This window comes from Amblyomma maculatum, chromosome 1 (assembly GCF_055883805.1).
Source record: "Amblyomma maculatum isolate TAMU_Amacu chromosome 1, ASM5588380v1, whole genome shotgun sequence".
Classification (NCBI taxonomy): Eukaryota; Metazoa; Arthropoda; class Arachnida; order Ixodida; family Ixodidae; genus Amblyomma; species Amblyomma maculatum.
In genome coordinates this window covers 247,813,941-247,827,584 of record NC_139344.1, presented here as the reverse complement: position 1 = coordinate 247,827,584, position 13,644 = coordinate 247,813,941, and the positions used below count along the sequence as shown (strand labels likewise).

At 48.6% G+C, this 13,644-nt stretch overlaps 1 protein-coding gene across 3 annotated transcripts in view; it reads left to right on the top strand.

The window, feature by feature from the left end:
- Spn (protein phosphatase 1 regulatory subunit spinophilin) overlaps positions 1–13,644 on the top strand; it is a 77,601-nt gene that overhangs the window by 19,289 nt on the left and 44,668 nt on the right. For all 3 annotated transcript variants that reach the window (XM_084590796.1, XM_084590797.1, XM_084590799.1), the window contains exons 11-12: positions 2,184–2,538; positions 11,720–11,861. In XM_084590796.1, coding sequence (XP_084446922.1) covers positions 2,184–2,538; positions 11,720–11,861 — 497 coding nt within the window. The remainder of the gene's footprint in view (positions 1–2,183; positions 2,539–11,719; positions 11,862–13,644) is intronic.

Sequence of the window (13,644 nt, the reverse complement as noted above, 5' to 3'; positions counted from 1 at the left end):
AGCTGTAACTGTCGCGTTGCACTCGTGTTTTGACACATAAAGTTTCTGCTTGCAGCTCACGCGAGGCTGCTGTTTTGAATAACAGGATGTGGAAGTATTTTCTGTCATGTGTCATTTGGCCTCTGCTGGGGTGACAGTTTCTTTTGATTCCTCTAGGTAGTAGTGTCAGTGTGCAACCAGTGGGGGTGATTCAAACAATCTTATGTAGTGGGCAGTTCAAGCCGTTTGAAGGGTGTATTTGTTCTCGATGATCTGTTTTTCTCTTCGTTTACTTTTCTTTGACCATACGAATGCAATAAGCTGCTTTGCTATGGCTGAATGCCAGATCAGTTGTTGCGTTCTCTTTTTTATTACTGAAGTAGAACTCCCATTGACATAAAGCATGGACTAAGCAAACCGAATCTTTACTGCATTTAATATGGTAATTTGTTATAGTATAAGTGTTTATTTAATAAGATCTGATTGTAGCAGATGGCTCATTCGATGCTATATTGAAAGCTTTGGTGTCAGTTATGCTCATACAAAGAAAATGAAAAAGGAGTTTTTAAGTTATATATGTACTATGATAAATTTCGGAACCTGTCGAATGAGTGCAGGAGTGTTTGAAGACGTTTGTGCTAGAATTTGAGGGAGGTGATTATAGCTGTTGCAGGCTGATGTGCCCAAATGTGATATGGTACCACATAGCTTTCTGTGTTTTTACTGCATTTCCTTGGCATCTGGAATGCCTGCTTTACAGATGCCTTGCAGTACATAACTGTTAGCTCTGTAATGGCTTATCACTATTTAATGGTTGAGCTATGTAGTAACTATGTAATTAGAGATTCACTTCAAATTATTGTCATTTACTTGCATGCAGAATAGTGTGTGTGTAAAGATGGCTTTGACAAAAGAAAAAAAAAAAAAACTGTGTGGCTGCTTATACAGCATACTATGCTTGGTTGTAAAGGTGGCTTTGGCACACGAAAAAAACTGTGCTTATACTACATGCTACGCTTAGTTGTAAACGCAACTTTGACAGAAGAAGAAGAAGAAATTGTACTACTGCTTACACTGCATGCTATGCCCTATTTGCAGGTATAGTGCAGTCCATTTATAACGATCCGATTTTTATGTAACTCGTTATTGTTATATCTGGACCGGCAAAAAAAAAGAACACCCACATATTCTCCCATGCATGTAGGCTTGCCTACTTACCAGCGATGAGTGAATCGGGTGGAACAGTGCAAATCATCGTAAAGAGCGCTGAGCACTTTGTTACAGGATGCATAAATAGCCATAAAATAACTTAAGCAGGCTTAAGTCTAAAATTTGCGCTCACTTGAGCAGCAGCTGAAGCTTGACGTGTGAGCATCGCTACCAGTAGCAAGTATACTAGTGGCAGTCCTTGCGTGCATGAAACGGATCACCGACTGGATGAGCTGCAAGACATCCCCAGCCTTGATGCTCGTTCAAATAGTAGAGTGTGAATGCCCATGTTATTTCTTCAAGCTTCCAGCCTTGAAACCCTGGCGGAAATCTTGATGAATTTGCTGTTGCACCTTGAAAGCTATCGCCATATTCTTGGTCATTGCCATCTTCCACAGACGCACAGTCAGGGGATGGCGATAGCAATACAACCGTGTTCTTTGCGCGGCTTCAGTCGTGGGACAGGCAGTGATTGGCCCGTCGCGGATTTAGCCATGCTGGTTCGTTTGCAGCCCTTATGTCGAGTTTTAAGCAACATTTTTTACCAGAAATTCAGACCAATTTTTGCGGTAAAAGAAATCTTCCGGGTAGCCAGAAAGTTATTGTCGTATCTGATATTCCGGCGATAAATGATCTTTATATAGAATTTATTTTTGCATAGGAGCAATGGGAAAACTGATAAATGCCAAGAGTTTGATTGTTATAAGCGATATATCGTTATATTTAGTATCATTATAAGTGGATTACACTGTATGTCTTTATGATGACACAAACTGCATAAAATGCCTATTGCCAGCCGTAGCTGACTGAAGTCGACCGGCTACGTTCTGCTAGCAGCTCCGTGGCCTAGCTGTGGCGGATTTCGGATTCACCACATGCCCAATGTCATCCTTTGTAAAGTTTGCACCTGTGATCTGCACTTCCGTCACATCTGTCGCAGTGTGCAGAATACAGGCGGGGCCTCTTCCTCTCTGATGCATGTGGTATGTGAACAGGTACCGCTTGGCCGTGGCAGAGGCCGAGGCGCGCTCAGTTCGCGAGCGGCTGTCGCTGGCTGAAGGCGAACGGAGGGACCTGGGCCGCTTGCTGGAGGGGGCCCAGGGCCGGCTGCAGGAGGCGGAGGCCACCGGCCAGGCATTGCGCCTGGAAGTAGCCCAGCAGCGCCAGGCAGCACACGAGCTGCGTGAGCGCCTGGCCGCCCTTGAGGCCAAGTACGCACGTGCCAAGCGCTTGCTGCGAGACCTGCAGCAGCGCGCCCACGAGGCACGTCAGCGTGAGGAATACCACCTGCACCAACTGCACGAGAAGGACCATGAATACAATGCTCTGGTCAAGGCCCTTAAAGACAGGGTATGCCTTTTCTGCCTGCCTGCCCCCCACCCTTCTTTGTGACAACTTCAACAGCCATGCCCGTTGTGTGTGGGCAGGCTTTAGAGGGGGGAAGCAAAGGCAACTCCATCCAATTGTTGTTCTAAAAAAATTCAATGTTGTCTATCATTCTGGATGTAGAAGGGTGGAGGAATGGGCTAGTTGGTGCATGAATGACATTTTGAAAGCACTTGAAATAATGAGGACAGAGAATGATGCGGACAAGTATGAGCGCTGGGTAGATTGATATTTTTCCAGCAGCAAAAGGTGCACTTGTTGCTGGAAAAAATTGCATTCCAAGCTTTTCCTTGAGCTCAATTAAAACTTGACATCTACACCAAAAAAGACTTTTGGATCAGCCATTTTTAAGTCAGTGGAGATGTAACCTGGCCACTGGGATCCACATTCAAACATCTGTATTGGAGCACGCACTACTTGCAAGACCACTCTGTGTTGATGACACCTTCAGTTTCATATCCGGGTTCTTTCTAGATTGTGGAAACTCTGTTTTCAGTTAAAATGCTTTTATAGTGCAGCAATCAACTGATATTGACAAACATCAATTTGTCCTTTGCATCCCTTTAAGGATGACAAAAAAAGCATACCCTTGTGAAAGTTCATTGAAGGACTTCCATGTCTATTACGTTGCACTGTGAAGGATGTTGTGGGAGCCCTTATCATTATAGACCTGTTTTGCTTCGTCGCTCCCAGAAGTCTGCATACCGTAAAGGATTTATGGAAATGTGAAAAATAGTCATTGCTGCGGTGTGCTCATTTTCAAAGCAGCGATCGTTTATTTCATGAAATAAATTTTTCATGATTGTCACAGTTCTTGTCACTCTTTAGTGCGAAAGCACCACTCTGGAGGTACAGAGCCTAACAAAATCGTCTAACACTTGCGTGTCTACTTCATGTAGGTGTCCACTGAGGTGAAGCAAATGAACTAAAGTCTTTTAATTTAGTTAGTTTAGTTTGTAAGGTTTAACATCCCAAAGTGACTCGGGCTATGAGAAACGCCATAGTGGAGGGCTGTGAAAACTTGACCTAGGGTTTTTAAACGTGCACTGGCACTGCACAGTACACGGGCACTTTGCAAGCTCTGCGTAAATTGCAAACTGGCATATAGGAAAGGAAACAAAATATTGCGTGCATTGACATCGCCATGCCAGTTTCTCAATGCCAAGCTGTCAAGCAGAACCATGCCGAACAGTGCCTTCGCATGTCTTAATCGGTTTTAAGCAAGCGGAGTTTAACTCCGACTGATTTTTTCTCTGTTGTTCGATAATTCAAACTTTAGATAATTTGTATGTTTTTACTCTTTCGAAGTTTGAAGTAATAAACTTTTACTGTACGTGTCTTTTTGGAGTTGGACCCTGCCCGGTGGTTCAGCGGTTACGGCGCTTGACTACTGAACCCAACATATGGGATCGAATCCCAGCTGCTGCAGCAGCTTTTCGATGGAGGCGGAAAGCGAGGCGCCCGTGTACTGGGTGATGTCAGTGTGCATATGAGTGTTAACAGACCCAAAGAGAGCCATAGAATGACGCTTTACTGCGAATACTTATTCAGCGGAGTTTTCCTCTTTGTCCATTTGTGAATAACAACCGTAAACTATTGCAGTTTGCCAGCGGTGCAAACGTTTTACCATTGAAGAGTCACTGAAAGGGGTCCATTAAGGGTAAGAAAAACCTAAATGATGATAAGTATTGAATAGCCTATCAACCTCCTGCAAATTTTTTTATCTAGCATATGTAGCACCAGAGATATTGGCAATCAAAGACGCCCTTTGTGTTTTCTCTCAACTCATAATACACAGGGAGAAGTGAGAAAAATATGAAAATTCATGCTCTGCCCACAAATATCAATAGCCGACCTGGTTCAGTTGCTTACCTTTTTTTTTCCCCTGCTTGCTCTCCTGCTGCGGATAGAAAACAGGAGAGAGAGCGGAAAGGGAGATGTACTGGTGGTCTTCTGTTGGGCCAGGCAATCACCCAGCCATCTCCGCTGCGGTACTGGCAAACGAGTGTTAGCACTCCGCTGTTGACAGCATGTGTGCTATACGATGCCATGAAAGCAAAAGCCTGATACCACGGGCCAATATGAGGCACGAAAACAGAAATTTTTAATGCAGTAGCCGACCGATTTTTCGGACTCCAATAATTCGGACTTGCGCAATATTTCGGACTTCATTCAGGAACCATCACGCAGCCCATAGGAGTGTGTACATTTTTTAGAGCAATATTTCAGACCCTATGGTGTCCAAAAGTTAGATTTTTTGAATCAAATTTGGCGCAAGCAGTACTGTGGAGGTTGTGTTTTTTGGCCGAGGGCTCGTTTTTCCAGCACCACTTAGACGCGAGTGGGTGTCGTTTTTGCAAACGACCTGTTCTGCGCAGCCGTGAAAGCTAGGTGAAACAGTCATTTGGACGGACTAGCTTGGGTTCTTTGTTCATCATTGCCATTTGAGGCAGTAGCAGTAAGCGAATGCTCGACATTTTCATCGCAGCAGCCTGCAAAGAGCATGCAATCGGATTGAAAATGGAAAATGAGCACCGTCCATCGCAGTTCGCTCTGCTGTCGCCACCCGTGAGGAAATTGGGAGGGGGGGGAAGCTCTGCTGCATTCGTGATTCATGGAGGCTCTCCTTCCGCTCGCTTTTTTGCCGTGAATTCCATCTCGCGGTCTTGGCTATCGTCGTTAACCATGGAAAATTAATGTTATTGCTTCGCTTGCACGATCGACTGCATCGCAGTTAGCGTGAGGTGGCATGGACATGACAAAAGCATGACTGGTTAAGCTATTCTAACTGGAAGGTTATGGCGGTTACAGCTTAGCATGAGTTGCTTCTGTGGGGCACCACTGCACACACGGTAACCGCCTTGAGCGAGTTGCGTGCTTCCCGGCGGCGCACACACCTGCCGCGTTTGCACCAGCCAGCGCGAGCGTACTGGCGGCCATGCCCGCCATATCGAATCATGCGAGCGCGTGCGCATGGGCGGCGCGCAGAAGCCAATCACAGTAGCAGATCGCGTTATGCTACAACTCCCTGTTATCGACATATAAACGAAGCATGGAGTAAAAATCACACAAGGTTCTTGTCTCTTCTTCTTTAAATCTTCCGCACCTCTCCAAGCTAGGTGCTCCTCGATTCGGCAGGCGACGTGCAGTTCACACGCAAACACACTGAGACGAAGGCCAACGAACTTGTAGTAACAAAACGAACATTAACTTTATATAACAAGAACGCAAGGCACAGGGTACAGAAAACTTATTCACACGAGACAGAGAGGCGACACAGTTTACAAAAGAGACTGAGCTAAACACTAACAGCAAAACGAGCGCATCGCTCTTTTTAACGACTTCTCAGTCGGGGCCTGCCTGCTACGCTATCTCCATCAACGGCTAGCCTTAGCACAAGAACCAGAACCGTCGGTGACTGCGCGGCGCGCTCTTAAATAGCCAGCGCCGAATCTTCTAGATGCGGAGGAGGAACGGAAAACAGCTTAGCGCTGCCAAAGCTATGCCTTCCCCCCCTGGCCTTCTGGAGAGGCCTCGAACTTTCTCGAACAAACATGGTTAACACGCGCAGCCCTCCCGCGCGAAGCGAGGAGGGGGGGCCGGGACCGTGCGGGGGAATGCACGCTTGACTCTGTGCATGGCGACGAGGGCGAGGAGGCGCAGCTCGGTGGCAGAGATGACGCAATCGGTCGCGTCGATTTCTCGTAGCTCGGGGAACCTTCCATCGCCGTTTTCTGCGGCGCGCGCGCCGAAACATTAAAAAAAGGGCCACCGCGGCCTTACACGCCCCACCATAAGAGGATTGCTGGGCTTTTTTGCCCAGCCAAACCGAATACACACTAAAGGCCGCGGCTTTCCTTCTGCTATAACACAATCGACACGCACACTTTCTGTTCATAGTCGCTTCGCGGCCTGCATGATGTTCAAAGCCAGTCGCAGTTCCTGGCGCACAAAGTTCACAAGCACAAAGTTCAAAAGCACTTCTCTCGCGCACAGTCACTGCACAGCATGCTAAACGTTCACGATAGGTCCCAGATCCTGGGGGTCCACACACATTATATGCGGTCAAGTCCGGCAGGTGTTCTTCGCGCGCTTCGCTTGTCACTCCGTGCTCGCGATCGCACACACTTTCATGCACAGGCGAGCAGGACCGCTCACGCCCGCCGGCGCGTCGCTGCTCAGGCACAAGTGGAGAATTTATTTCATCTCGACACTCGTTAGAACTAGGGAGGGGCGCGGCATCATGCGGCTCGTGTAGGTCTGCAACAATGCAGCCTGCAAAACACTCGCCTCCGAATGGTAGACTCGTCGCTTTAATGAGCATCTCGTGATCACAAGTGGTAGCGGCGGCCAATTCCGCGGCTGTTGCGGCGTTGACTTTGATGTTCGCGACAGCTGCTGGGACTTCTGCCCTACAAACAGCATCTGTTGCGGTCAACGCATGATCGCGGATCTCGCCTATCCCATCGCTCGCGTCCGCTCTCACTGAATCAACTGTGGCGCCCTGTTCTTGGTAAGCGCTCGCGCCCGGTGCCGCTGTTTCAGCCGCATTTGCTACATTCAACGCGTCAGGATCAGTTTGTAAACACGCTGCAGCTTTACGTTCTTCGATTACCTCATCTACAGCGAGTTTCAGTTCGGTCGTCTGCTGCCGCGCGCCTTCCGGTGCACCTGGCTGAACGCTGACGCCTTCGGTAATCTGATCGCACGCGGGCGCTTCTGTTGGGAAGACTACAGCCGATGTTTTGGCGTTGTTTACTTCGCTGGCCGGCAGCGCACTGCGCACGCCGACAGCATCGCTCGTTCCGGCGAAGGTTGCCTCTGCCGGCGTAGTGTTCGCGGCAGTGTCGGCCGGCAAGGCCTCTTCGTCAGCTGACGCGCTCCTTTCGAGTACTATTCGGGGCCGCTCTTTCGAAACGCTCTTTTTAGTTTCTTCTGCTTTAATATTTGTTTCGATTTTGCGTCCGAAGGGCATTTGTCTTATTTCTAATAACTGGACCTCTGCTGGCACATTTAGAGCTTCGGCTATCGCTTTTTGAGTTTCCAGTTCGTACTTTCTCAATTCTGCCTCCATTTTTCTCATTTCAATCTCGGCTTCTATCTTTCTCTTCTCCATCTCGGCTTCTATCTTTCTCTTTTCCATCTCGGCTTCTATCTTTCTCATTTCCATCTCCATCTCCATCCTTCTAATTTCTAATTCCGTCTCTGCTTTCGCCTCTGTCTCTCGACGCTTCGCTAGGTCCTTACTATTCGTCTTTGTTACGCAATTCTTCCGTCTCAGTGAGGCTATGGGGACTCTTACGGACACTCTGGTCCATCCGGAAAACACTGAATTTCTGGTGTTCATGTTTGCTAACCAAACTAACTACACGTCGACACCGCGCACCTCCCGCTCCTAATGCCTGAGCCACGCACACCAACGGACGCAAGAAATCCCGCTCACCTGAGCAACGGTTGCGCCCTTCTCGCCGCGTCGCTCCTCGCTGCGGGGCACTTCCGATCGTCGCTGCCTCTGACCGTCACCGCTGGGGGTCCCTGGGTCCTTGCACGCGTCGACGAAGCTCCTACCCCGAACGACCGGGAGATCTTGGCACCTCAGCAACGGTTGCTCGCTCCTTGCCGCGCCGCTCCTCGCTGGTGGGCACTCCTATTCGCCGCTGCCTCTGACCGTCTCCTCTTGGGGTCCCTAGGTCCTTGCACACGACGAAGCTCTTCCACCTTGAACGGCCGGCAGACTTCGGTGAGCGCTGATAACGTTGCGACGGCTCGAGTAACGGGCTGGGCTTGCGGAGTGCTGCAGTTGCCGAATCATCCTGTCGACTGCGCCAGTAAAAATCACACAAGGTTCTTGTCTCTTCTTCTTTAAATCTTCCGCACCTCTCCAAGCTAGGTGCTCCTCGATTCGGCAGGCGACGTGCAGTTCACACGCAAACACACTGAGACGAAGGCCAACGAACTTGTAGTAACAAAACGAACATTAACTTTATATAACAAGAACGCAAGGCACAGGGTACAGAAAACTTATTCACACGAGACAGAGAGGCGACACAGTTTACAAAAGAGACTGAGCTAAACACTAACAGCAAAACGAGCGCATCGCTCTTTTTAACGACTTCTCAGTCGGGGCCTGCCTGCTACGCTATCTCCATCAACGGCTAGCCTTAGCACAAGAACCAGAACCGTCGGTGACTGCGCGGCGCGCTCTTAAATAGCCAGCGCCGAATCTTCTAGATGCGGAGGAGGAACGGAAAACAGCTTAGCGCTGCCAAAGCTATGCCTTCCCCCCCTGGCCTTCTGGAGAGGCCTCGAACTTTCTCGAACAAACATGGTTAACACGCGCAGCCCTCCCGCGCGAAGCGAGGAGGGGGGGCCGGGACCGTGCGGGGGAATGCACGCTTGACTCTGTGCATGGCGACGAGGGCGAGGAGGCGCAGCTCGGTGGCAGAGATGACGCAATCGGTCGCGTCGATTTCTCGTAGCTCGGGGAACCTTCCATCGCCGTTTTCTGCGGCGCGCGCGCCGAAACATTAAAAAAAGGGCCACCGCGGCCTTACACATGGGGATCAGTGAAGTTCGTAATTTGTAAGTTGATTTTTCGCGGAAAAGTGATTTTTTTTCCAGTTCACGGATTTTTCGGACTGTTCGATTATTCGGACCATTTCCTAGGTCCCGCCAAGTTCGAAAAAACGGTCGGTGACTGTATCGCCCGTATTCACAAACGCGCCTCGACTCGATGCTCCACCTCCACTCCTTGGAGCGGAGAATACAGCCGCTACTCCACTCCATGGCCGATTCGGATTCATGAACGCCCCTCGGCGTTTCCTCCGACAAGTTCTCCTCGAGAATACCTCCTCCACTCGGCGCAGCGCAAGTGGCATATAGGGACGAGATTAAGATGAACTTTTGGCCCGAAAACTGCGTGCTGAACTGTGTAACATGCTCAGTTTTTCATGTCAAGTCTTCTAAACAACTTTCGCAAGCGAGTTCGACGTTAACAGCATAGTGTAACTTGTTTTGTGAGCTGGATGAAAAGGACCGCTGTGAAAAATGGCCGAAAATGTTTTTGCATCTGGCAACAGTCGCTGCTAGTGACGTAGGCTTCGAGAAATGGTGTGAATACTTCGGTTTATTTTTTGGTGTGAGGTCTACGCTCTGCCTTTGCCGCTTTGCCTTTTTTTTTATTGCCAGGCTTTGACAGACTTTTTTTATTACCAGGATTTGACAGACTTTTTTTATTGTGGGGCTTTGACAGACGTCAAAATATATTGCAGGAAAAAAAAAGTACAAGCCGCGAACTCCTACGGGCATGGCTCTGGCCTGCTCGGAGGCGAGCTAAACTGCTGAACATGCGTGCTGCTTTGCAGCGCATTGCAGCTCATGCACACTCAATTCGACTCTCCAGAAGAAAATGCCGCGTGTGGTTTCCAAACAAGTAGGGAGTCCTAATTGAAAACGTGCTTGAAAAGCCATGCTCTTCTTCATCCGCGAATATCTCTCCGTAGGACGAGCACACCAACCTGCTCCCTCGACAGCGCCCGCATCCGAAGACTTACTACGTACCCTTGGGGGACATGCAAGCCATTGATGCGCGGGGTGCAGCACAGATGTCCGCAGAGTCCCACCGCGCTTCCGGTGCTCGCCAGCTTACTGCGCACAACACGTTGTTCCCCCACAAGTTCGGCGGCGTCTGCGGAAGCGCGCGAGGCGAGCCACGGAGAATGCGCCGCCGCTGCTCGACTCCGGCCGCGGGCGAGCTCACCATTTTACAGTCAAATCGCGCCTCAACTCTGCACTCGGTGGGCTCCGAAAAGGTTATCCATTTATTCAGTGACGACTTGGAATGCTCCCGCGCCACACAAGCGCAATGCGATGATGCGAAGATCAAACAGCACAAACGTCGGTGGCTGATCACGGTTATCCATGTTCGGCGTGAGCGGCAGAGATGGACGGAGGTTAGCCATGGCCGCATTCGTAAAACGATAGCGTGCCAGACATCCCGGGTCATTGTCACTTTCAGCTGATGCTTTAAAGAAAGGTTCGGTGCATCCTTGTCGTATCTTCTTTCGTGAAAAGTTTGGTATACCGGTAGAATGAATTCCACACAGCGAGCGAGCGATGCGATGTCGGCCATGTTTACAAGTGGAGTGGCGGTCGAGGAGCGGCCAAGGCAGTGTCGTCGCAGACTCGAGATTCTCGAGGAAACTCAAGTTTTCTTCGCCGCTGAAGGAGCGATTCGAGTGGAGATTGCTTTCTGAAACGAAAAACAGGCCTCGAGGGCTGCTTGGAGTAGAAGTTCGAGTGAAGGCGTGTTTGTGAATACGGCGGTATGTCTTGTAAGTTACTAGCTCGCTTTCCAGGCCTTGTATGTGTCATGAATGCTTAGTGGCAATTCCACTACATGATGCACTCTGCTCTACGGAACCTGGCGATTTCGTGTTAATAGTCTGGCTTTTATGGAACAGCAGTACACGGCTTGCTGTTTCATGCAAATTTGAATCTTGATCTTTATGGATATGGCTACAACTGTAGTGTGCAATGTCTTTGTACTATTTTGTGGCAGTGCTGATTCAGTGATCTTGAGACATCAGTCAGAAGAATGTGGGTTTTCTTTTTTGTGTTTGAAAGGAGCACATTTATTGCTGACCTACTTATATTAAAGTAAGAATATATGCTTCATTAGCTGGTGGTCTTTTCATGGCAGATCACTGTCCACTGTGTGGGGAAGGTGTGGATTTAAGTAGAAAAACTGAACCAAGAATTCAGTAAAACCTCATTAATACGTCTTCTTTTAAATGAGAGGAAAAAAAAGACATATTGTCCAGAAAACGTATGATCCGAGCTGCCAAATTTTGAAAATTTTAACTTTTGAATGAGGTACAAAGGCATTTAGAATTGAGACTTTCACTGCATAAAAGTGTAGATTAGCATTTATGTGGGAGATGTTTTACTGCCCGCGATTTTGAGCGTGAATAGTATGAACCGGTAACATACCAACGAGGTTCTACTGTACTTCTGTAGTAGAGATGCATTTAATAGTCAGTCAGTAGTAATCTTACTGCTAGTAGTCAATTCGTCAGGTGGTCAGTAATGTGACATTTTGGCAGGGATTGGGATATCATTCTTCCCAATTTCTCAAAACATGCAGGTCATCCTACTTGAGAACTGCCTCACAGAAACCCAGAAGGCGGCTGGTGTTCCTGTACAACTGCCCTACGACAATACAATGAAGCTTCTTACACCTCAGATGAAAAAGAGGAGGCCACCACCTCCTGCTGTTCCTCTTTCTGGTTGGTGACCCTTCTGTTTCCAATTGTTTGAGCAGTTTTGTTAGAAATATAGTAAAAGCTTGTTAATCCGAACTTTTCATTACGATATTTACTCGTGCAACGAACCCACTCGCGTAATGAACCCACCTACCACCGATTTTTATATAAGAATTTGAAGAAAAAAAAATAAAGGCATCAGTCGTTAGTGCATCTGTCTATTCACGCCCTCATGGTCCACAACGCATTTCTTGGCAGTGCGCCAAGATGGTGCCTAGGGATAAAATCGCGGTGTGTGTTTACCTTTTGATGTTATCTCTAGCAAAGGGGGGGGGGGGGGAGGAAGAGCACACTTAGCGAAGTGCCAGCCATGGGCAAGGTGGGTGCCCTCTGCTCATGCTACTCAATGATTGGAGCGCGAGATAGCAGCAAACGCACCAGCATCATGATCCACATGTTTTTGTTGGCGACTAATGGAGAGAAGGATGGATGACTCTCAAAAAAAAAATAAAATGTTTTTCTTTGGTAACTTGTAGCACCCGTCCTAAATCATAGTCGTTCAAGGGCGTTGGCTGGAACCGCGCCGACAGTACTTACAGGGGTGTGAAACTCCCTATACCTCCCAGCGGCCACGAATTACAGACCCTAGCGCCAAACTAGCAGGAGGGGGCGTGTAAAAAATGGACTTGATGGGGGAGGCCGTATAGTGGAGCGGTCCAAAAAAACGGTGCGCTGAAGGTGGTGTCGGTAGGTTGCTTCAAGCAGCTTGCGGCAGGAACAGTGTGATGGAAAGAAAAATCACAAGCATAGCGCTCTCGAGGACGCAGACGCTCGCGAGCAAGCGTATCCGACCGCAGCAAGAAATAGCACAGAGAACAGCAGATATCGTTTCCCATTTTTATTAACTGCACGTGAAACAGAAAACGAAAAGATGCGACGAGGTATCACACACACACGCACACGCACTTTACATAGCCAAAAGTTTACAGTAGTGTTCTGTGCTAATATTGTAATCTTGCATGCTTGCTTTATCACTACAAAAGAATCCAGTTTGCCGGCACTGCTTCTGTCAGCATGTGTACAGTTGATTAGAAACATGGAGCAAATACCTGCGTTTGAGTTTCCTAGTGGTTGGTATTTGATGCAGGTAATCACATGTCACTGTGCTATACATAACCAAAATGCATGATTAAAAATTTACGCTATCCTTCCTGGTAGAACCGTCTTCTTCGAAACGCACATACTTCTCTCCACAGCACATGAAGGTAACAAGTTCAACAACACGAATCACAGCGGATATTGCCGACTGTAATGGCCAGCACAATCAGCACAATGGGTCCATGGAACTGGAGCTGCACGCAGACAAGTCTCTCGTCTCATGAAGGGGCGAAGAGCCAGCAGGAATGAGATTCACAGAGTAAAAAAACCGCGACGAAAAATCGCGACTTTGGTTGATAAGCCAACACGCAGAGAATTCAGAGCGCTAGGCTACGCAGACAACCGACGCAGACGACGGTTCTAATTCAAAACGAGTGGAGTCGTAACGGTTGCAGCGGTTCACGCGAGGACGAAGCAAGCCACGCAGCGGAGTCGGCGGCGCCGTCAGTGCGAGGGGAAAATCTAGGCGCGAGGGAGAAGTCCTCCTCCCATCTTTTTCTTTCCTCCTTTTGCTCCCGCGTGGGAGAATTGGGCGGGACGGAAGTGCCGTGGAAGTACCAGGCCGCTGACTTTCCACGGCCTGGTACTTATCTGTATTTCCGAATTAACAGGGTTCGGATTAACGACCATTTAGTTGCGAGTTTCAGAG